General features: G+C 32.3%; 1 protein-coding gene across 1 annotated transcript in view; it reads right to left on the bottom strand.

The window, feature by feature from the left end:
• Usp5 (ubiquitin specific protease 5) overlaps positions 1 to 6,255 on the bottom strand; it is a 66,109-nt gene extending 59,854 nt beyond the window's left edge. Inside the window, exon 1 of the mRNA XM_035365526.2 lies at positions 6,097 to 6,255. Coding sequence (XP_035221417.1) covers positions 6,097 to 6,198 — 102 coding nt within the window. The 5' untranslated portion in view covers positions 6,199 to 6,255. The remainder of the gene's footprint in view (positions 1 to 6,096) is intronic.
• Between the last annotated feature and the right edge of the window lie 19,669 nt (positions 6,256 to 25,924).

The following is a 25,924-nucleotide window of genomic DNA, read 5'->3' as shown; positions in this document are numbered from 1 at the left end:
AATTTAAAAAACATTCCATGTTGCTTCATAAAAGACAGCATCAAATTTTAATATTTTTCCCAAACTGTGAGAAAAGACAAATAACAGTTAGTTTATTAAGAAAACCAAACTGATTCAGAATTAATTAATTTTGCATAAAGGTTTAACGAATATCTTAGGTTGTCTGTCACATCACATTATCCATTATTAATGCTAAATTATACTGTTTGGGACAGAGTTTTTATTTGTTGAAAATGGTTTGAAAGGAAACATAATTATGAGCCCAGTTCTCCAAAGACAAATTCTTGGAATAATACAATAGATACAACATCTTCTAAAAGACAGCCATGTAACTGCATTCACATTCTATACCTGTTTTTTTTTTTCATATTTGAATTTATATTCATTAATATAGGGATTACAAGTAGCAGTCCTATACATCCTTTATGATGCTACAATTTTGTCATTTGCATAATTTTTTATTAAAAAGTGAAATTCTAAACTATTTTAGAAACTTGAGTCTTCCAGTTACTTAGATGCTATATAACTGAGCTTTTATTATAAAAAAACTTTTTAATACTTTAAGTGGGTAAAAACTATTTTCTTTTAATTAGCCATATAAACATATCTCTAGACGTACACATAATTACATCTTGAAAGTTACCTGCCTAAGGAAAGAATCCTTTGTGGAAAATTTTTCAGAGAATATCAAACACAAGGAAGCCCATGAAAATTCCATGCAATCAGTGATCTAATTCCATCTGATTTCAGTTTTTTTTTAAAGAAAAACTGAATCTTTATTTTGTAGTAAATATGCTGAATACTATAGTTTTAAATTGAATAATTAAGATAGGGACAAAACTTAGTTCCTATAAAAGAGACAACATAAATTTGTATTAGAAATATATCACTAAGAGTACTCAAATGATACATAAATGTTTTTCACTTTAAAATAGGAGTGGTAAAATTGGGTTTGGGAAGGCAGACCATATTACCTGAACTTAGCTCTTCATCTTAATATGAGGGATATATTTATTATTTTCTACACTTTAACAGCTCTCTCTCTCTTTTTTTTTTTTTTTTTTTTTTTAACTTGGAAAAATATTTGGGGCCCCCTTTCATTGAAATTTTTCTAACCCAAAATATTTGCCTATAATTCAAAAAGTAATTAATTATAACTCAGAAGTTAATTAAATATAGAAAAGTACTTATAGGCAAAATATTTGCTTATAATTACTTTTCTACAATTAATTAGCTTACTATAAAGATATGGATTGTAAACACATTCTTCCCTCTCCACTAAGAAAAGCAGATGTTTAATATACTGCTACATATGATTGTGAAAAAATAATCGCTTGCAGTATTTTAATATTTCATATTTTTTCCACTTTATAAAAAATAACAACAGAACACATCATAAAATAAAATATGATTTTAATGAGCCAAATTTTAAAATGAATTAATACGTATTTCTTAATACTGATAATTTTGATTATGAAAACGTATCAAAATTCAAGGGTACTCTTATATGCGCCCTAAGATCACCAAATGTGGCAATATGTGTTCTGCGCCGGATTTTGGCGTGATTGCGTGTTGTATGGCAACCCTTTTGGCGTTGAATACGCTTTTGCTGGAATGTTTTAATCGCTTGTTGGTTCGTGTGTGTTTTGAAATGTTGCAATGAGAGACATTGCAAGAGGGTCTGGAAGATTACTTTTAGTGGCTGTGCATGATAGAGGTAAAGGAAACTCTAATGCATTGTATTAAAGAGTGGATTGAGCAAAATATTTTTCGGATGGCTGGAAATCTTACAAGCATTTAGGAAAATAAGGTTTTGAACATGTAAATTATTTGTGAACCATAGTATGAATTTTCTGGATAGTGTGTCTGGCTGTCATATAAATAAGATAGTGATTATGTGGCGGTATGTTAAAGACGGCATGAAATTGGTATTTCTGCTATTCGAAAGAGCATTCATTCACGGTAAATGCGTTTTATTTTATTCTTGTTCTTATTTTGTAGAATGTTATGTTCACTGTTTTTTTAGTACAAATTTCTGTCGTTATTGTTGTTTTTTTGAATTGTTTGAAATTTATTTTAGTTCATTTTGTTGATTAGTGCATAGTGCCTAGATTGTGCAATTCATAGATGTTTTTTAAAGTTGAAACTGAACGCTGTGTACATGGCATTCTTTGAAATTTATTGTTGTTATGTTAATTTATTAAAGCCAGGTGTGCGTAGTTCGTCTATTTCTTCGCTGCCTCGATTGTGCAATTCGTAGATGTTTTTTAAAGTTGAAACCGAACACTGTGTACATGGTATTCTTTGAAATTTATTGTTGTTATTGTTATAAGGAAAAAAATTATGTTTTTAATACCTTTTAACTTTGGACTTTGACTGATGGTGACGGAAAAAAACGAAAAAAATCAAATAACAAATACATTCAAAAACTAATTTAGAATATACATATATCATTTTGACATTCTTATAAACATTCGTATAGTGGTAGTACAATTTAACTTTAGGAAGGTTTGCGTTGTGAGTAACCTATGTAAAAGGAAATATCAATAACTCCAACCAAATTCAATTAAACTCCATGTTTCTTAAAAGCCTCCCGGCTCAAACAAATGGAGGGACATGACAGACCACAGTAAAATATACACAGCATAAATACACAAATGCCATTAAATTTTAAACACACATTTATTAAATTCTTAAATATATATTATATAATTAAATAATGGATAACTGATCAGCAATACATATTTTTTCTAAGCAAAATAACACATAATACTACACCAAATTACAGCTTATATTAATTAAGATTAACATTATCAAATTCTACTGTATCATAAGTGTAACACTAGTATTTTCTCCCATTTCATCTTCTAACTTTAAGTATTTATCATGGTAATTTACTTTAAGAACACTGATAATTTCCACATCGATTAATTAAATTAAGTAATTGCTCAAATTTCAACAAACATTAAAATGACGACTCTTGCTTGAGTATTAAGATAATTATTGAAGTAAAACAAATTTAAAAAAAATCACTCACGGGGTGAAGTCCAAACTGCAACACTCACTTTACTCGGGAATACCTTCGAATACTGATTTAATAAGGTGATTTGACAGCTCCACAGATCGTCCAGCATCCAAAGTTTACTCGAGCACCACATTATTCCTGCTGTCCTTTATTCACAAAATCATCGTTAATGGAGGCAGACAGTTCTTGCGAATTTTAAAGATGACTTGGTTGCAACACCATTGAAGCTGTCCTTACAATAAATAAATTCCAGAGCATGGAATGATGAAAAAAAAATCGACGCAGCTGGCACAGGCAGAATAAATAGCAATGCACACCTTAGAAGGGTCCTACACGAGTCTCTTTCATTCTGGAAGCCCCGAAACTCACCATAAGCATAGAGCACCTTTGGAACAAAATCTAATTAGGAAGTCAAAGCCGGTAAAAAACAGGAATACCGCATCAGGATGTCAGGATCACCAAGAGAATCTGCCGAACAATTCTTGGGATAAGAGAAATTGAAATTCTTCTGCTGAGCTCTATGCCTTATGCCAACGCAAATTCTCGCCAGCTAAAAGCCGAGAGAAAAATCATACCCTCTGCCGGCTGTTCACGTGGCTCGCGAGAAGCAAGACCCGAAGGATCAAGCCCCGACTTTTTCTCCTCTTACTCTTCTTGAAAATCAGAATCAGAATGATCTCTAGCCTGGTGCAAGCACCCAGGAAATCTCGGTTTCTCCGAGAAGCAAGACCCGAAGGGTCAAGCCCCCACTTTTTCTCCTCTTACTCTTCTTGAAAATCAGAATCAGAATGATCTCTAGCCTGGTGCAAGCACCCAGGAAATCTCGGTTTCTCCGCCTCTGTGAGTTCATAGGCTTTCAAAAAAAATCATAAAATTAAATCTTACCAATGCCGGAATTTTATGTTATCTAAATTGAGAAAATGACAACCCATGACGAATCAAACACCAGAAAATCTGACAATGCAATCCAAAAAACATCTGCACTCACATAACGTGAGAAAAAAAAATAGATCCCCCAACTAACAAGCGAAACTAGCTTTTACCAGTATCCAATTATTTAACTTAGTACACCTCCCACTGTCTTGAAGTAAGAAAACTGCCAAAGCGACAGGAAAAACAATTTCCGTTTCACACGCATTAGCTAAAAGGTGACAATACATACCCCTACTACCTTCATTGTTGGAAAGGCCATAAACCAGATGTGTGTCCTCGCAACCGTCTCTCGCCTTTGTTACAATTCCCACTCAAGAATAATGAGTTAAATAAAACCTTAAGAGCTTAAGAATACTTTTTTTTTTTTTCAGATTAAAATACACATGAATACAAATAAAAATATTAGAATAATAATAACTTAAAACACATATTAGTAATTGAAATTCGCGACATAACATTATGTTAATTTATTAAAGCGAGGTGTGCGTAGTTCGTAGATTCTTTTGCTGCGTAGATTGTACAATTCATAGATGTTTTTTAAAGTTGAAACCGAACACTGTGCACATCGTATTCTTTGAAATTTATTGTTATGTTAATTTATTAAAGCGAGGTGTGCATAGTTCGTAGATTCTTTCGCTGCCTAGATTGTGCAATTCATAAGATTTTTTTTTAATTAAAACATATCACCACGTACATGGATTCTTGTCAAATATTTTCGGCCAGAAACTTTTACGTTTTTGCTATCTAAATTTTTTGTTTCGGATTTTTAGCTTAAATTGTGTGTTCAAAACATGGTTTTTGGAGACATTTTAGACTTAAAGTTCGAAATGTAGACAAAAAATTTAGATAGTAATATGACACTATGGAGTTTCTTGCCAAAAATGTTTGGCAAGAAATTTGGCGACTTGAGGGCGCATATAAGAGTAGTTCCAGTTCAAGTTATGGGAAGGTGGTGTTACACTTTGGGAATTTTGAAATTTGATCTAAAACTATCAGCAAGATTTGAAAGAAGCTACATTGAACGACTATTTAAAATGACACTAAATGTAGAAAATCAACAGAAAGATTGAGCTCTAACAAATACTATAACAAATGTGAAATACTTAAAAGAAGAGGAAAACGAATCTAAACTATGCTAAATGGCATATGTAATAGAGTTAACGATACATTTATATTGAAATTGCTTTTTAGTAATATTTCATTAGATTTTATCAACATTTATGTGATTTCAGCATTATACATATTTTATTTTAAAATATAAAATGTTTAAATATTTCACAGAAAAATTAAGTATTTCACTGCATAAAATCCATACAACTGTTCCAGGAAATTAATTACAATAATGTGATCTTGAAGATTGATGAAGGCATTTAAACAAAAATCGACACAAGTACTGCCATGACATAGATAAAAAATTTATAAAATACTGTACATTTTTAGAACAGAAAAAAGATATTTAAAAAAAAGTAGAAACGATGAATGGATCTTATGTCATATCGTTCATAATATGAGAATAAAAATGTTAAAACTTGCACTATTTAGTTCTGTTTTAAAATTATGCCACAAACTAATGAAATTATACATAAACAATACATTACAAGTATCTAAAAATCACTGGTCATACGTTACACTTTGCAAATGTTAAGAGAGGGAAACGTTCAGTAAACTTTGTTATATATCACAGCCACAACTTGATATAATTTTCTCCACGACAAACGTAGCAGATTTGTCAAGTAGTAATTAAACTTCACAGAAATATTACTTTTAACAGAAAAGGCACGCCAAGAACTGTAAAATGTATGATATAATCGTAAGAAAAGTTATCTTTAGAGAAAGTAAAAGCTATGCGTCTTTGAAAACTGCATACCGAAAATAAAAATTAAATAAAAAAAACGCTAACAGCTAAATCAGTATTAAATACAACTCACAAAATAAAATTTTCTGCCTTATGCACAAACCGTAGTTTAATAGGAATAATGTAATTATACGGAAATATCTAAATCAGGTACATAGAGACATTTTTAACATAAATTAATTCATAAGAAACTACAAAGGAAAATTCAAGTAAGGCGATAAAAATACAGAATAAACATTTTTAGATAATAAAATATTTCAGAAACAGTAAAAGAAATAAATACCGGAGTATGAAAACAAAAAATGCATTCATCTTTGTAAATTTTATCCCCAGCGGATGGGATTTTAACTTTTTGTATATGAGATAGCAATACGGAGGCCGCCATGACAATGTTTAATTTTTGTAAATTACTTACAAGTTGAAGTAAATGTTTACTGCAATGATGATAAACACTTTTATTCAATTTCTAAAGAAGGGATAGGGCAATAAACTCCCTTCACAAACAATAACAGCGGCAAGAGAATGAACATGTAAATAATATGAACATCAATGTAAATTTATAGTATTTTTATATATAGGGGTTGGACAAAAATGTGGGGGCATAATAACAAAATAAAAACATATTGCTGTGACTAAGGAAAACTGTTGGCATTCAAAACAGCTTGCAGTCTTCTCGGAAAGGATACTTAAAAATCGTTTATTATCAAGGAAGTTAGAAAAGAAGGAAGGAGGGTTCGCAGTTTCCTCCACTATAGGGGAATGAAATTCCACCGAACAAGCGGCGTCCATGTTTGTAACTTCAAAACACTGCATTACGGCAGTGAAACGTACGTGTTTCTAAGCTGTTCCGTGCATGTATTTTACAGTAAAAATATGTTAAATTTATAATTAAATGCTTCGCTATAGTTAATTTTTTGTTTTAAAGTTATAAAGATGATATCCGTAATTTACTACGTACAGAAAATCATTAAGAAATAGTTCGAAATCTAAATGCATGTGCATAACATTAAAGCCTTTAAAAATTATGTTTTCTGCATATTTCAAGAATTTGTTTAGATTTTATTAGCAACCTGTTGAGTGTACTTTCCAATTTTTCTTTTAAGAAGTGATATTTCTGATTTATTCACGATATTATCATAATTTAGTAAAGAATCATTTCATATACAAAATTTAAGAGATAGGAAAGAAAATTATTTTAGTATGCTTAAATACTCCAGCTTTAAGTTGTAATACACTAAAACAGAAATTCAAATATTATTTTTATTGGCTATAACAGTTGTTGTAATAGCTAATTTCAGAAGACTGGTACTTGATGCAAATAGTATTTCATTTTTAAAGCATTTTTGGCATAGTTTAAAAATGAATTAATTCTTAATTTCAGAGGCGTAGCTAGGGTTTTCAGCGCCCGGGGACAACTGAAGATTTTGCGCCCCTTTCCTGTGTGCCACGAATGGAAAACACTTCATTCTAAAATTTCGTACCATCAATTTGGCACCCCCTGGATGTTGCGCCCGGGGACAAATGTCCCCCCTTGCCCCACCCTAGCTACGCCACTGCTTAATTTCAATTAAAAACACATTGTAACTTTTATCCATTTATCAATTTTTAGAAGTATTTTAGATGAGGGGAAGATTGTTTTTGTGGAAACCTGAGAAAAGTGTTAATTTTCATTAAGCTACAGTAAATGAAATAACTTCATGGAATCAGGAGATCTAAAATGCTAAACAAACAAAGATAAAAATAAAAAGGAAACAGATTTGCATTTTACATGTCAAAAGCGACAGCTTATGAAGGGATGTTGGATTTAGATGGTTGCTCAGCTCAGTGCATCTCCAAGTTAAAAAAATTAAAAACTTATTTAAATTTTATTTTGACTTATTTCTAATGCTTTCCTGTTGAGAAAATTTCTACGCATAATGGGAAAATGTCTTTGTCTGATACTGAATAAAAAAATGCAACAGTGAAAAAAATATCATCGTATTTCATATTTATGAATCCTAAAGAAATTACCTTGAATTAAGCTGAATTACAGAAATATACCTACATAAATTCTTGGATACATCTTTCCACATGTTCAATTGTGTAAATATTTTACTTTTATCGCTACACTGCCCAGAAATTTTCAAGTTTATGCAAAAAAAAAAAAAAAAAAAAAAAAAAAAATTAACAACAGAAGAGTTTATCTTGAACAAATGCACAAATTATATTTGTAACAGTTCACAAAACTTAAAAATGAATAATAATTAATACATAAAAAAAGCATTGCTTTATTTAAGACCTTTACCATTCAAAAAATAGTAAAAATTTAGGTCTTACTTTTCATGAAAATTATAAGACGAAATTATACAGTTTAAATCCTAGCACACATAATTGTATGTTAAGGAACGAAGATGGCAGCTATAAACAGAAACATTAAAATGTGTTTAACATATTTTGATTATTATTAAGTCCTTTTTTCACATCTGGAAAGAAAACAACATGACATTGTGATATTTTTTAACATAGTTATCAAATTACATAAAAAAAAAAGAAAATCAATACTTACCCGTGAAAAGTAATCCCAGGAATCTTTTTCGAAAATCTGTTTGTGCATCCATATGCAACACAAGTTGACATGCTTCAAAAAGCAAAGAAAAAAATGTTGCAATTACAGACTTTCTTGCACAAGTCACAGCGATAATAGTAACATGACCTCCAAGCTTCACCATTTGAGTTGAACCTTACCTCCTTCTATTCTAATCTCCTTGTTTATTATGTTTTAGAGAGATTAATCCAATGGTTTTTTTCGTTCTTCTTAACTTCTTAACGTCGATGCTGGCTATTAAAATTGCCACACCATGAAGGAAAGCAAATACAAAAAATATATTTATTGCAGTAAACAATATGACATGAAGACAAAATGGTTTGGTTTGGTTTATTAGATTACGGCAAAGCACTCGTGGGCTATCTGCCTTAAGGGAGGGATGCCTTCGTGGAGGACTTTTTAAGGGAAACAGGCTCGTATACACGTTACACATGGGGAAAACCACGAAAACCTCATGCAGCCAGCCCGTTCGCGGGATTCGAACCTCGGACCGAACTACCAGTGTTCAGCGACGTTACCGCTCGGCCGCTGGTGGGCACTGAAGACAAAATGATTAAACTTGTAAGCATTTTGGAGGTTTACAGGGGTGCAAAATGAGAAGAAACAGCTGCCACCCTTGGCAGCTAAAACGGCCCTTACCTCATTAAGCATGTAGTCAAACTGGGCAACTCATTCCATGTTGCTTCAAGTCTATGACATACTTCATTAATCGTATTAGCTGGAGAGGGGTGGCCGGCCAGACTCTCAGCAACCCATGACCAGATGTTTTCAATGAGTGACAGATCAAGAGACCGTGCAGGCCAGGCCAGCAATCAAATTCCCTGTGTATCGAAGAAGGTCAGAACACGGCGTGCAACAAGTGTCTGGTATTGTCTTGTTGGAACATGACATTTGGGGACCTCGAAGATAGGGCACAACCACTGGACGAAAACTGTCAGAAATGTATCCATCTGAATTCAAATAACCGTCGATCCGAACTAGGCGTGTGCACGTCGTGTACCCAATGGCTGCAGAGCTTATTATATCAGGTGTAGGGCCTCCTATACCGATATCGAATGCAAGCAAGCGACGTGCGGGCTACTCGGACACTCCAGACACGTATACGGCCATCAGAATACTGCACCTAGAACCGAGACTCGTTTAAAAAGGCGACATTGTGCCAGTCCTGTACCCAGAGTCGCCGTCTCTCCCTATGCTGCATTGTCAAGGGAAGCCGAAAGAATGATCATCCTGCTGATAGTCCACTCTGCTGCAAATGTCGACGCACCTTACCAGCTGATACTGAGCGTGCTTAAAACATGCCCATTTACTGAGTAATGGTCAATGATGTAGTCGTACGGTTTTGCAGGGTTTACCTCACAATATATCTGTCCTCTCTAGCGTTAGTCATGGGAGGGCGTTGAGATCCTGCATGCCGTTCAGTAAGACTTTCAGCAATCCATTCATTCCATATTTGCATGACAGCGGTTGGATGTCGACCAGTGCGAACGGCTATATCACGGAACGATAATCTATACTTTTGATAGGCAACGATCCTGCCCCTATCGAACTTGCTGGTATGTATTTTCTTTTCTTATTCGAGGCATAACACGATATTCTGAGAAAACTCCAACCTTACAGGGCACTTTCCGAATGAGAAATCCACTGCACAACTTTTCTTTTATGCAGAGCTTCCGATCTCGTTTCTTCCTCCTGCGTCGTCTAAACGAGCTGAAATGCTAATAATTTTCATATCCCTACTGCTACTTCCTTTCATGTGATTTTGATGTTCGTGAGATATTTCTTCCTGGTGTTGCAATTTTAATGGCCAGCAGTGTAATTGATATCATTACCTGATTCAGAATGCTTTATTATATAATCTTGCTATAAATTAATGTCAACGGAAATATAATTTAAAGAAAATTATGGCTTCATTGCTACTAATTTACCTTTTGTTTCAACTGCCACTTGCTGAAAATTTGTCCTTTTCTTCCAATAGGCCCTCATTCACAATTTTACTTGCCAAGATGACTTCTCCATATGAGTTTAATTAATTCGTCATGAAACTAGAATGCAGATTATGATTTAAGCAAAACCGTATTTCTGTTTCGTAGAGTTCTAAGCATTAAACTGAATATTCCTGCCTAATTACTGGTATTTTATTAAAATTTCGAAAATTATCTTTAGAAATTTTAATTTGTGTAGTTTCAGAATTCTGTCTCTTTTGATTGATGTTTGCATATAATTTATTTAAGTGCCCTGTATTAATCTAATATTCGGTATGATCTTAAAATAACTATGAGAATATAACTATGAGAATGAAATGGTAAATAGCGATATGGAATATAGATTAAAAAAGTAAACGAAAATGTATGCATCAATTTAATTTTTTAAGAGTACAATTTAATTTTTTAAGAGTACAATTTAATTTTTTAAGAGTACTATTTTATTTATTTATATTCTTTAATATTCTAACGCGTTTTCTGTGCTTCATTAAATGAAATACTTTATAATTACGTTTACAGTAATAATAATACGGTGAAGTTACAGTGGCAGAATATTGTTCAGACAACAGCTTTAGTGACGGCATTTCATTGAGCCAAAGAAAGTAAGTATCACGTAAAGAATAGCAGCATGCTGATAAAACTTAATTTTCCGACAACAAATTAATTCCTCATTTTATAGGGTCTGAGAGTCATTAATTTATTAATGTGCAATAAAAACAATTCTCCAGTTTTGATTTATTAATTTTATTTTCTATTATTGCAGAAGTAACTAAATTATAAATTAACCCTCCAAGCGGCAGGTCCGTATATATTCATTCGAAAATAATGGCTCTTATAGCGGCAAGGCAGCATATGTGCGTCCAAATATTTTGGTCCTCATAACGGCACGGCACGGCAAAGCAGCATATATGTGGCCTGTTTCAGAGTGCTCTTAATGCCTTCTATATTCTTAATGTAAACTGACAGGTGATAATTTTCCTCTGCAGGATGTAACTGATGAGAAGAAACTATTCGCTAGCGACAATTGGGTTTTATCGTTAGGTTTTGAATAACAACTCGGAATAAATAAATCGCTTAAAACTTCCAGCTGTTCTGTGCTTATACCAGCTATAGTCAAATTAAATGTTTATGTACGTAAAGAGAATTTTCATTTTCCAGACTAATTATTTTCCAAATTTTAGGTATAGTTTGGCAAAATGTAATTGCAATTACAATTAAAATCACAAGCAAAAGTAATTGTAACTGCAATAATATTTTGAAATATGTGATTTCAATTACATTGCAATTGTAATTAGATTATGCAATTACTTTGTAATTACAATTAGAACGTAAGTACTTTTTAATTGCAACAATAATGTATGTAATTCCATTTCAATTCTTAAATCTAGTTACAATTACAATACAATGGCAATCACAGACATTATAATTATATAATTTAATTACAATTATAAATTTTATTGCATCTAATGACAACCACGATAAAACTGTAATTGCAAATACATTATTATTATATTAGCTAATTACAACGTAATTTTAATTGCAATTGTAGTAGGTAATTATAACTGCATAATTAGGAAAGTAATTGTCCATGATAATTGGAATTACGTAACTAGTGAAATCATGATCATAATTGTAATTGTAAGTGTAGTATGCAGTTGAAATAGCATTGTAATTGTAATAAAATTATACAATTACTGAGTAGTATAGTTAAAAAGTAGCTGCTTTTTTAAATTAAAATTACAATTTACGAAATTTCATTTAAATTACAATTACGCTATATTTGTGAAGTATATTCAAATCCTAATTTCATATTCAATGCAACTGAAATTACATTGTAATTGCATAATCTAATGCCAATCGTATAATCTAATTACAGTTACACTGTAATTACAACTCCAGTAAGTAATCATATTTATGTAATTAGGATAGCAATTGTTTCTGATAATAGCAGTTACGTATCCCAGGAAAATCATGATCTTAATTGCAAATGTAATTGTAGAATGCAATTGAAAACACATAGTAATTGTAATAATATTAAACAATAGTTTTGTAATTAAAATTACAATGTAACAATTTTTAATTACATGTACAATTTACGCAAATGCATTTTAATTATAATTACATTTTAATTGTGAAATCTGATTGGATATACAATATAACTGGAATTATATAATCTAATAAAATTTACAATTCAATTGTAATAACCTCTTAATCAAAATTACACAGATGATTGTAATTATTTAATCGGAAGAGCAACTGCCCCTTATAATTTCAGTGACATAGGCTAAGGAAATCGTGATGATGTTGGAAAATTACAGTAAATCATAGTATATATGAAATGCTTCTGCATTTTAGATGATTATTTGTTAAATAATACAACGGGATAATCACCTATAAGAAAAATATTAATATTTTCAGTCATGTCTTCTGAATCCTCTTATATGCATTGTAGTTTGTGATACCGGCATAAATTGGAGTTTATTTAAAGGAAATAATATAGGCTATTTTATATAGATCTAAATGCACATAACCTTAGTAAGCAAATACACATGTTTATGGCCCACCAGCGGCCGAGCGGTAAAGACGCTGAACACTGGTAGTTCGGTCCGAGGTTCGAATCCCGCGAACGGGATGGCTGCATGGGCGTTTTCGTGGTTTTCCCCATGTGTAACGTGTATACGAGCCAGTTTCCCTTAAAAAGTCCTCCACGAAGGCATCCCTCCCTTTAGGCAGATAGCCCTCGTGTCCTTTGTCATAATTGAATAGTCCTGGATTTACTAAATATATTTATTATGAATTACCGCCCAGATGGGAAAGTGATTTGTGACTCTGGTTGCTGTACCGAAAAGCCTGGGTTCGAATCCCGGATAAAGCATGGATGTAATTTGTTCGCCCTCTTCGTAGGAGGCAACGGTGACTCACATATTAGTTGCCTCCTTAATAACGTGACCACCGCTTCCGGTCTTAGTTGCGTCGTTAATAACGTGACTACCGCTTCCGATCTTAGAAGTGATCAATGTCTATAAACGGCTAGTGCCTGCCATTGGAAAAAAAATATTACGAATTAAGTCTTTTATTCAACATAACACACATTTTCCATAAATAGTTAAAATGCATTATTCACTTACAAGTACTTGCATGAACTATTTTCCGCCTTTGTTTCACGTAAGAACCAATAAAAGCATAATTTTTTATGCAACTGTGATTGTTATGCTTAAGAGATTTAATAACATTATATCATAGATTGTTCTTTGGTTTTGGAAACATTTTAACCTGCTTACAAAAGAAAAGATCGGGTCTTTTCTATTAAACCCGCAAGCTTGAATACTTTTTACTTCCTTGTACGAAGTAAAAAGGAAGTATTGTAATCGCAAAAAGTTTCAGGCAGCATATTTCAACGAAAATATCCATTTTGACCGCTATCGAATGCAATTTAACGATATTTTTGCGTGATATCTGTACGTAAGGACAGAATAAAATACTCTTTTCCTTCAAAAAAATTGTAAAACTGCTTTAAAATTAATTCTGAAGAGAATTTTTCGTGGCGTCTGTACGAACGTATGTACGTACGTACGTATCTCGCATAACTCAAAATCGAGTAGCCTCAGAACGTTGAAATTTTGTATACAGGACTTCTATAACATGTAGATGTGCACCTCGTATTTTGGTTGCAATCGGCCGCACCAAACGTATATAAATATAGTATTTATATATATATATCCACTCTGTTACCCCTCTCAGTGATCTCAGTTTCTTTACTCTTATATATTGGTAAATTGTACATTTTTTGCTTTAAAAATGATTGAATTATGTTGTTTTTATCTTCCGGTTAATAATTTTATGCCTTTAGTAAATCTGCGTGCAATATTTCTAGAATTATCAGCAATTTTAATGTTGTTTAATTGCCGCTAAGCCATATTTAATGGCGGCCATTGATGTTTACATTTGAAACAGGAGACTAGCGGATTTGTTGCCAATATAGAGAAACTTAGCTTCGCAACAACAAAGATAACGCCTTCATTTATTATTTAAATCATGCTTAATCCTTTCTGGAATTTTTTCGAGGAAATAAGCGTTTAAGATTTACTTCGTAATTTTTAATATAGATATTTTGAGTTTTTATGTATTTTTGCCTTCTCGCGAAGTGAGAACTGAATTAATTAAATGAGAAATACTCAATCGTCTGTGAAAAACTGTTTCTTTTTTGTTTTGTTTGCTTAATTTCTTTTATACAACATTCTAGCTTTATTAGAGTATTTGAATAGAACATGTGGCAACGATTAGATAATTCCATTCTTTAAATGATATAAATTTTGTGCATTATGAGTTATAATATGAACGAAATTAACTAGTTATCTTAGTTTCCGTTATAAAATTATTATATAAGTTAACTGTTATATAATTATTAATACTGTTAAGTGAATCTAGCGCCAGAGTGTCGCTATGGTAAACAAATACTTTGAATTTTAAAGTAAATTTTAAAGAATGCATTTATTCTATTATGGTTTACGCGCTGTCGGCGAAGTAGATTTAATTCAATCCAATAAGTTTAAATGAAATGCAAGAAAAAATGCGTATAATTTAATATTCCAATACAAGGAAGTCATGTGGTGTACACATCAGATTTTTTATTACTAGGAATAGAAAACTTCATAAAATCTTAATTAGAATAGTAAAATTTCCAAATTTGTATTTAATACAATGAAATTAAATAAATCCTGCAGAAAAACAGTACGATAAATTATCGCTATTTGTAGTTTTGTCAGATAAAAATAAAAAAAAAAAAAAAAAACATTGCTCATCATACAACTGTATTAATAACAAACGTTTTACTTTCAAACTGAGAATTACAGTAGTTTTAAATATGTAAAGTTCATTATTTTTTCTAGTTACATTATGCGAATAATATTTGTGTAATAGCTTGTCGACGACTAGAATACACGATTAACACAACTATTACAATTTAAAGTCCTTTGAAGAATAAATACATTCACTAGTACATCTAGATGGTTAAGTTAGTTTATTTAAATATCAAGTCAGAGGGCTATCTGTCTATGAGGAGGGATGCCTTCGCGCGGAACCTTGAGAGGGGAACTATCTCGTATTCATGTTAGGCATGGGAGAAGCCGTGAAAACTAACCATGGAAAAAGCCAATTCGCCAGGGTTCGTATCCAAACCAGATCGATTTACCTGTATTCAACTACCTTAACCACTCGTTAATTACCTAGAGTTCTAGATGTATTATTCTCACAATTCTAAATAGACTAAGCCACTGGTGGGGACCTAGTCCATCTAGAATTTACCAACTCATTTGTAGAAACATTAGGTATTTTTTGAAGTTGGAGACGCGAAAAATGTGCAGTGCCCTCGCCGGGACTCAAACCCTGGACGTCTCAAATGCGCGTTGAGTATGCTTCCAATTACAGCACGAAGGTATGCGGAAAGGAAGGAGAAAATACCTTACAAAGTTAAAGTAGGAGTTAAGGTAAGAGAAGGTAGATCAGATTCAATTGAACCGATTCCCCTAGGAAAACCACTGCGTTTCTGTGCATCAAAAATTAGTTGATGAACCATTCCAAACTATTCAATTATAACAGTTCACCAGCAACTCCTCCTCGAAACAGAGGAAATCCTTTAATGAAATATACAACATCACATACATATGTAAAAAATTCCATTGTCAAATAAATTAAAGAAATTAATTAGTAATAATTAATATATTTTACTGAAATTAAGTCTGAAATTGTAAAGTAAATAAATAAGTAAAATGTAGTAATACGAAATATACATAAAAATTAAAAGAAAACACTGAAATCATACCTTACCAAGAGCGAAACAAAGATTTAAAAAAAAAAAAAAAAAAAAAAAAAAAATGATTAAAAAAAATAGACGCTTAGGGTTGCCAGTTTGGCTTCATTGGCGAAACACATTGGCGATGGGAAATTAGAAATCTCCCAAACGGTGACTTAACAGCTTGTGAGAAATTTTCAAATTTTTTAGATATGGAAAGTAAGAAAAAGGAAGAAAAGAAACAAAGGTTAGAAAATAAAGTCTTCATGTCATGGACTTATCATAACGACTTAGAATAGAGTAGGCGCTCTGTTAATAAAACTTAAGTCAAGAAATATTGTAGAATAGTACAAATATATACAAACATATACTATAAAATTCCTTAAACCGTCCTACTTTATCGTCTTACTTACCGTACTAATAGACAGAATGCAATTTGTCATTGGTAATATAATGCCAGTGCTGCTCTTTATCATAGTAGTAGAGTACCTAGCAATCATAATATTTTGTCTGGGTTCGAATGCCGGAGAAGGCATGGATGCTGGTTAGTGTATAAAGCCTTTGCGAAATAAAGGCACTTGAAATATTGTCGAGCAGAAAGTCCTCTCGAAAAGTTGGTAGTGGTTGTGAGGAGAGGGATTATCTTCAACCAAACGGCGACGAACTAAGCAATGGCGTTACTAAAGAGCCGATATGCTAGTACCTCAGATGATCCAGCTGCTCCATTAACAGTGCATATTGGTACTACAATGTCACCTCTTTGGAATGGTGGCTGCCATACCTTTGGTGTAGGCTCGAATTCCGAAGAAATCAGGGATGTTAGTAAGTGTCAAGTGTCTTTGCAGCATGCGGGCGCTTAAAAAATTGCTGAGTCGAAGGTTGATGGGGAGAACAGAGGGGTTCGATTTCCTCAGATTTGTCCAATGGGGTGTTCTGCATCAGAATAGGAATCAACCTAATCCAACTAGGGGGATTCATCTGCTAATGTTTTAAAACCAGACCAAAGGCTTAGTTAAAAAAAAATGTACTTCTAATGCTGCATATTGTATATCTCCTTATAAAAAAAGTCATTTGCTTCCTGTATCAGGGCTATATTTTATTTTTGGAGGGAAGCTGAAGGGATGCAGCCCTGAAACTGAAATTTCAGTTTATAAGCAGAGTATAATTACTACGAAAACATTGGTTTTAGATAAAAGTCACCCCTACCCCCAAAACTAAATACTAGCAACAGCCATATCATGTATATCAGTTTTTTGACGTGATTTAAATAATTAATAATTAAATTTTTTTATTAAAATTAAGTGATAACTATTTTTTCATCTTTTTTTGACACAGTTTCGTGTTGTTTATTTGTCAATTATAAATTCGCATGGACTTCTGTCAGGGAAAATTACAAAAATTCCGTAATGAAACTTTATCCGTTATTGATAATTACACAATAACATTCTGTACTTAATTATATTGAGCAAAAGCTATTAATTTTGATTAACATATGCTGTAAATAGAGAACATACCTTTTGAACAATTTAATTCTTAAAACTAGTATTTGACAATTTGTTACCTAGATGGCAGCACATGCAATGATATTTGTGAAGTTCATGAATCACATTTTTAGGTGCTTTTGCGAAATTTGAGAGAATGTTTTATGCACTTATTCTACTTCCGTCAAGCTGGGAGCATGCTAATTCAATTCAAAACTTTTTAACTTTTTTTAGAAACTTATTTGAAGACATGTACATTTACATGACCCATTCAATATAAATCACTTTTGAAATAGAAATGATTTCAAATGTTATATTCCTGACAGCTTATATATAAACGCATACTCAGTTAATAATAACCTGAAAATACAGCTGAGCAAATTTCCTAACAGGCTATTTTTCCGTGAAGTTCATATGCAAATTATAAATATTTCAGAATATTTGTACAGTTCCTTGGAATAGAAGAAAATTCTAAAATTTGCATCTGTTATTAGTGTAACTCAAAAATATATTAAATTTAGAAACACATTTCTGTACATAATCATAGGTTAGTTAGTACACCTCAGGATTCAATAATTTTCTTCAGTCAACGGTGAGCTACTCTGATTGGTTTTCTTTTGATATTCAAATTTTTGAAAATATTTTACACTTTTATTATAATTACTACTATTATTATTATTTATATTTCTTTAATCAACACAACAAAGGTATTAAAAATGTGAGGATCTTCCGGTGCTTTCGGGATCTAATTTTGATTGTTTTAAACACTTTTGGTTTGCATTAAGAAATATTTTCAGCCAACATAATTATTCCTGTAGTTAGTTTATCTGTTGGTGTAATATTAAGAAATCGTATCTGTTGAATATCTTGCTGTTTGTTTACCTTCTAAGTATATTTCTCATTTAGATGTGAACTTTTGAGTTCCCCCCTTTTTTTTTTCTATTTAGGGGAAATCCTAATTTTTTTTTGAATTAGAATCCGAATTCCAAAAGCTTTTCGAAATCTCGAGGCCTTTAAAATAAAGATTTACTGAAAAATGTCAGATTATTTAACGGTTGAGTTTGTTAAGATTTTTTACTCTTTCGCTTCTACCAGTTTGCTTTTTCACTCATTCCTGCAAACCCATTTTTTTTCGGGGCTTTTAGCTTTATTTAAGCATCGTTTTCTTTTCACTTACGCCATAATTCAACAGCAAAATCATAAAATTTTAAAAGCAGTATATACAATTTAGAATTCCCGATGCAGTGCTGTTTTGGTATACATTTTTCTAATTTTTTCAGTTTCTTCTCAGTTCATCATATCAACACTCAGCTTTCTTACTAAGAATGCTTGCAAAACACTTTTTTGTCTTTTTATTATTAACATTTTTCGTCTTAACTTTATCACACATCACGTTCTTTGCACATACGCCACATACAATTCAATTAAAGAGCAAAATATTTAAAAACAGTGTATCTTCAGAATTTTTGATAGACAGTCTCTACGCGGTGGAATTAAAATGTTTTATTCCGTATAGCGTTGCTCGCTTTCAAATCGTTGAGTTTGTTAATAAAAATTCCTTAAAATTTTACAAAAAATGAAACAGATAATTAAAAAATGTATAACCTCATTCTATGAAGATACTGAATATTTTTAATGAGATATATTCCGATGATTTCGTGGATCATGTGACTTAAGTATAGCTAATGTAAAAAACGATGTAGATGACCTCAGAGACCGCGTGAGGTTTTTACAGAAAATGAAATACATAATTAAAAAATACATAATGTCATTCTACGAAGATACTGAATATTTTTAATGAGATATATTCCGATGACCTCAGAGATCACGTGACATGCATACAGCTAATCTAAACAAACAACATAGATGACTTCAGAGATCACGTGACTTATACACAGCTAATGTAACAAAGAAGGTCATTCTTCCTCTTTTTCTTTTGTGGAATGTATCTCATTAGATAGATCATGAATTAAGTGCATTTTTGTTATTTAAATCAGTCCATTGCTTTTATATAGCTTAGTTTATTAATCCACAACAGACAGATTCAATTTGATAGATAAATATTTTATATTTTGCAGAACGGAAACACATAAAAATTTCCTAACTCACTATGAAAAGATAATATATGAAGCAATATTCAGTGAAAACTTTTCCAATGGCTTCTTTTAGTTCATGAAATTCAAACAAATACTTTTTACTAGTTTAGAATTCCCGTCTATCATTCTTAAAATCACTCTCAGCTTTCCTTTTTTACTTACGTCTAATGTGTAGTCTAGAACTACTAGAAAATGCATTGGAATTCATTTTCATTTTGAATGCGTTCGTTTGCTTTGGATTCTTAGAACATATATTTCTAGGAATACTCATCTGAGTGCACATAACCAATCTGCAGGTTTCGTTTCTATTTGAACATGTTTGCTCAATTCAGCATTCCATTTGTCTATAACAGGGATGGGCAAACGTTTTACAGTCAAGGGTCAAAAATCGAAAGAAAAAAAGTTTGGCGGGCCAAGATAACTTTTTCTAGAATTTTAAAACAGTGTACAAGTATTACAATTTAAATATGTTAATGAGATGAATGAAATTGCGATTTCATTTTTAAAAATTCCTTATATTGAGGTTCGAAGTGAGATGTACTGATTCTAAGGAAGAAGCTAAATGCTCATCTGTCAGTCTACTTCTGAAATAATTCTTTCTAAGGTTCATAGTTGAAGACACTTGTTCATATAAATAACATGAAGCAAACATAGCATAAATTTTGGAAACTTACTTTCAATAATGATTTGTAAAACTCTTGATATATTTAAAAGCAACTACTTGAGATGATTGTTAGATTGCAACTCAATTAATTCAAGCAGCAAATCTGACTTCATCGCATCACAGTTTACGTTGAAAGGCATGGTAAAATGTCAAAGTTTGTTTGAATGGCACAGAAATCTTGAAATCAGCGTTCGAACTCAAAATACAGTTTTTTCAAGCCATCTTCATAATTCTTAACGTTCTCTTCATTTACTGAGGGTATTGAATTTAACGTCGGGAAATGAGACAAGTTGTTTTTAGCTGGCTGCCCAGCAAACAGATTAAGTTTTAGGTTATATATATATATTAAAAAAAAAACTGATTATTAAAAAAAGTCGATAAACTGATTTTTCCCTTGCATCTTGACATTCAAGTTGCTCATATGACAAAGAAGATCTGTGAAAAATGCAAAATCCGAAAGCCGTTCTGAATCTTCTAATATTTCGCACTCGCAGGACACTGTTTCTCATGGAAGAATGTCGTCTGTCTGTTGCAAAACACGTTCGAAAACACATCCTGCACTAAGCCACCTTACTTTTATGTAATACAGTACATCAGTGTATTTAGATTGCACGGACTGAAGAAAATCTCGAAGTTGCCTCTGAGTAAGTCCACGGGATCGAATAGTATTTATAAGCTTCACGACTGCATCAAGCACAGGTTTCATATTCAATTGAAGATTTACACAGAGCATCTTGATATATAACACAATGTAGAAAAACAACATTGTTCCCAGGATAGTTTTGATTAAAGAGTCCAAGAAATCCAGATTTTTATTCTGTTATATTTGGTGCTCCATGGGTCGTAAAATTACATATATTTGTTACAGACACTTTCAAAGTTAAAAGCCCTTTCTGAAATTCACGAAAAATATCACATCCCGTTGTAGTTCCCTTTAAAGAACGCATGCACGCCAGTTCCTCGGTAATTTCAAAGCTCTCATCAACACTTCTTATAAATAATACTAATTGAGCAGTATCGTTTATATCAGTGCTTTCATCCATAGCTATGGAGCAAAATTTAAACTGACTAATCTTTGACTCATGTCAAATTTTTGTCGATGTCTTCTATTCTAAAAGTCACCGTTTTTCGCGATAAGCTTACAGTCTTAAAATTATTTTTCTTGTCTGGGCACATCTCCCGCAGAATTTAATTCTGCCTTGAATATTTTCTCGCGTTAACTTTATTATTTGCACTCCCTCTGTATGCCACATGCCAATGAGCCTATTAATCGTAAAATCTTTCCTCTCCGCTTTATGCTTTTGTGTTGTATCGTGTTTATTTAAAAAATTATAAAATACCAAAAAATTATTAAAAAAAATAAAAAATTAAAAAAAAAAAATTAAAAATCTAAAAACTAACAAAAAAATTATGTATTCTTAAGTTTTATAAATTCTCGCTATCCCTAAACTTTCTCGAGCCATGTGGCGCCCTCTATTGAGCATCAAGTTTACTACTTATGCAATTTTCCTATTTCTGCTCACTTTTATGTAATTCTGATGAGGAGGTACATGGTTTTAAACCATACGTACTCCGCAATTTTTAATCATTGACATTGGCACATAAAACATCACAAACTTGGAGCATGCATTGTTTAGCGAACTCACCATCACTGAGAGCTTTATTATTTTTAGCAATATTGTATGCTACAATGTGATTTGCATGTGTAGTTGCTTCTTAGATACTGTTTACTTAAAAAAAAAAAAAAAAAAAAAAAAAAAAAAAATTGTCGGCCTGATATTTTTTCACAAAGACTTTCTGTATTCTGTTTTCTTTCATATTCGGACATTGCTTCGTAATTGCAGTTCTTATGCTTAGACGTGAAATAACGGGAAATGTTATATTCTTTGAAGACTGCTACAGCTTCATTGCAGATGAAACACACTGGTTTATCTTTTACAACTGCAAAATATGTTTCCAGGTCCATTCATCATTAAAAGCACAGAACTCTGAATCAACCCTGCGTTTTTAGTAGCCATTTCGGAGTTGAAATACTTTACGATTAACCCAAACAAGCACTAGCTACGTTATACTTTTAATAATTTCACCGCTATTCACAATGATACTATATGTCTGCAATTTTTCCATACGCAATAAATAATATTAGAACTCGCGCCAAAAGAAAAAGCCACTGTCTGGTGCTTAAAATGCGCAGTCTGCCACATGTGAGGTCTAATTCACCTATATTGGATTCCCATATGTCTGCTCCCCGAGAAAGAGATAACACTTGTTGGCGCCAATCTACAGCTATAACTAAAAAAGGACTTTATCGATTAACGATTTTAACACTTTACCGATTGAAAGCTGTCTGTGCTTGCTATTTCCGTCGATTTATGTTTTGAAGAATAAAAATAGAGAAAGTAAAATGATCATCAGTCCAATAGAAAGGAAAAGGAAGGAAAAAAATTTGCCTCGGATCGGCAAATTAAAATTGTATTCGTGGGCCGGATAGAACTTTCCAGCGGGCCGTAGTTTGCCCCTCCCTGATCTATAACCTGAACTTGTTTCAAAAAGCTTTCATAAGCTAGATTTCATAGCTTCAATTGATCGTCCGTTAAAGAACGATTTCTTTCTGCTAGAAACATAGTGATTGAGAATAATCTCTCTAATACTAAGACTAACCTGCATCATTTTTCTTGCTTCTCAAATGTTTTGTGCTACTTTGTAGGATTCCGCTACTTGATTAAATCAAACCTTGATATCTACTGAGACTGTCAGGTGATTTGTCATCAACTGAGGCCACTTGAAGGTTAAAACTTGAAGATTGATTGAAGATTAACCAACCTGAAGGTTAAAACAAGCTTTTTTATTTAATTTTTAAAATTTATTAATGCGTACCTTCTGCTTGCAGATAAGTCTCTGCCAGCTTACAGGATTTCGTAAACATAAAATGTAATTTAAAATTAACAGTTTTGTTTTTACGCTGATAAGGGAGCAAAAATCCAAATACATTCTCTTTCCAGGGAATTGGAGGTTCATTTCGATTAACGGTAAGACCTACAGAGGTCGACCGAAGGCGCGAGCTCCCCATAAGTCTTTCTTTAGGTGGTGCACGGGGATATCAAATCTGCGAGGAGCTCCTGTGCATATGGCGGTATTTTTTTGAGCCTAACATAGGAGCCGAAGATCTAACACCTCCTTCTTGGTGACTTATGCGACCAGGATAAAGCATTAGGCACCTTGATGTAGGTACGAAATCGTTTGGGATCTCAAATTTAATAAAATTCGAATTTTTCTGCAAACAGCTTAGTGATTTTGAACGCGGCGTGCTGCACAAGGAAAAAAGTGAACCTCTGTCCCCGAATAGTAATTTAATGCTGGAGATTTAAGAGTTCTAAGAAACGCTGGTTCAGGTCTCATTAATTGCGTGAAAAACGTCGGTTGGCAAAAGCTAACGTTGGATTCTCAGAGCTGGGAGAGAGAATAGCATAACAGTCAGCGTCGCTACCAATGCTATCTGTTTATGATTCATCTCATTTAAATCCTGGTAAGAGCTAACTAAAATGAGAACTGATAATGAAGTCCAGATCATAAGACAATGGGTTGATTAAACTAAAACTCGTGCAACCTGCTTCATTAGTTTTAAGACACTTATAGAAAAAATTCTTTCTGCTTGTACTACGAGGTTTAGAAACAGTTCGTGATTAGAGAGGAATTTAACCTATTTCTACCTCGGTACTCATGTCTGACAGCTAGAACTGAATCATTTACAACAATAGAATTACACAGTTTGTTTTGTGAGTACAAACCAATAGTTTTTCCCCGTTCATTATTCGAAGCTGACCCAAACTGTGATAAAACTAAAGCAACTTTTTTGGTCACTATTAAAATATAAAACTCTTTTCATAGATATCGACAAGCCATTCCTTAATTAAACTAATTCATAAATAATTTTTTAAAATCTCTCGCCAAGTTCACAAATCACTTCTGTTGATTCCGCACGAGGAGAATCAAATTTCTTCGATTTTCCTTCTGCTTGCTGGAGTTGGAAACTAGCCAAACTATTATTTTTATCACAAAATATTGAATTTGAAGTTGCCTCTTGTATTTCAATTCTTTTCTTTATATTTTCATTCCCTCTTAAATCTTTTTTACGAATAACTGGTGTTATATCTATATACAAGCTCAACGACACTACCTACTATTCCTTCTATATTTTTGAAAAATGCTGAATTTTTGTCAGAATTTGATAGTGGAAGTTCTATTTCTATTTCGCTACAGTTCTTCACTTTTTTGTTATTAGTCCGAAGGAGCTTTGTCCCTGAAGGACTATTGTTTTCGTTTTGCGATTTTGCGTTGAATCACTATAAATGTCCGTTTCATTTTTCAAACTGTTGCCACCAAATGTTAGAGTCCTGCGTTATATTTGAAAAAATTAAGTAATGAAAAATCTGCATAAATGTATGTATATTTCTCGCACTGTGATAAAACAACGGTACATAAGAGCCATTGTGATAAAACAACGGTACATAGAGTCATTTGAATGGCGTAATCCTACTTGCGAATATGGGCATGTGGAAGCCCAAATTTGAAATTTGGAATTTGTTTTATTATCGATTTCCTATTTTGTAAAACTTTAATTAATTTTTGTGTAACAAACTCAACGATTTGAAAGTGAGCAATATCAACAATCAAAAGGGGGTGGGAAACCTTTTTATTTCCAGCGCGTGGAACTGTGTATCGGAAATTCTAAAGAATGCTGATTTTAAAATTATTTTGCGACATTGCTATCGAACTGAAATTTATGGTTTAAGTGCGAAGAACATGATATTTAATAAATAAAGGTAGCACACAAAATGTTAAAAAAACGCCCCTTTAAACGTAATTTAAAATCTGAAACCTTTCAGTTTTTTTTTTCGATTTTCTTTAAAAATTTACTTAACTTTTTTTCCCGTCGTGATGCTTTCTTTAACAAATCCATCTTGCGCCTTCTCTTTGCATCTTCTCACCCTTTCAATTGCAGCTGTTGCAAAATGAGTGTAAAAAGTATAAAGCATGCGTAAGCACGTGTATAAAGCGTGTGTAAAAAGTAAAAGCTGTATAAAAAGTATTCGTGTGACACCCGGTTTCAGACAGAAGTTTTAAATATGATAAATAAAAACAATAATTTTCAAAAAAAAAAAAAAAAAAAAAAAAAAAAAAAAAAAAAAAAAAAGTAGTCTTTCACAAATTAGGGTATAACCTTCCTCTTTCTGAGCTGAAAGCATTACTTTTAGCAAATCAAATACATAATTATGCTTCAAAAAGCGCATATTTTGCTACTTGGTGATTAGTTTTTATACTTTTATGTTTATGAATGAGTTTTCATATCTTGCAGTAGATAACGAAGCTCATATCTCATCTGGGGGACATAAATTGTTCTAAACTTAGGCGTGAAAGTAGCAGAGAATAGATTTCGTAAAGGGAGCTAGTTTTAAAATTTCTTAAAGCGCGTAAAACTTTTAATCAAACTTCGGTTTTGGACGGATGAA

Source organism: Stegodyphus dumicola, chromosome 1, assembly GCF_044657685.1.
Source record: "Stegodyphus dumicola isolate Sdum_Otavi_A_Nest chromosome 1, ASM4465768v1".
NCBI lineage: Eukaryota > Metazoa > Arthropoda > Arachnida > Araneae > Eresidae > Stegodyphus > Stegodyphus dumicola.
Note: the sequence above shows the minus strand (reverse complement) of the source record. Positions and strands in the feature narration are given on the sequence as shown.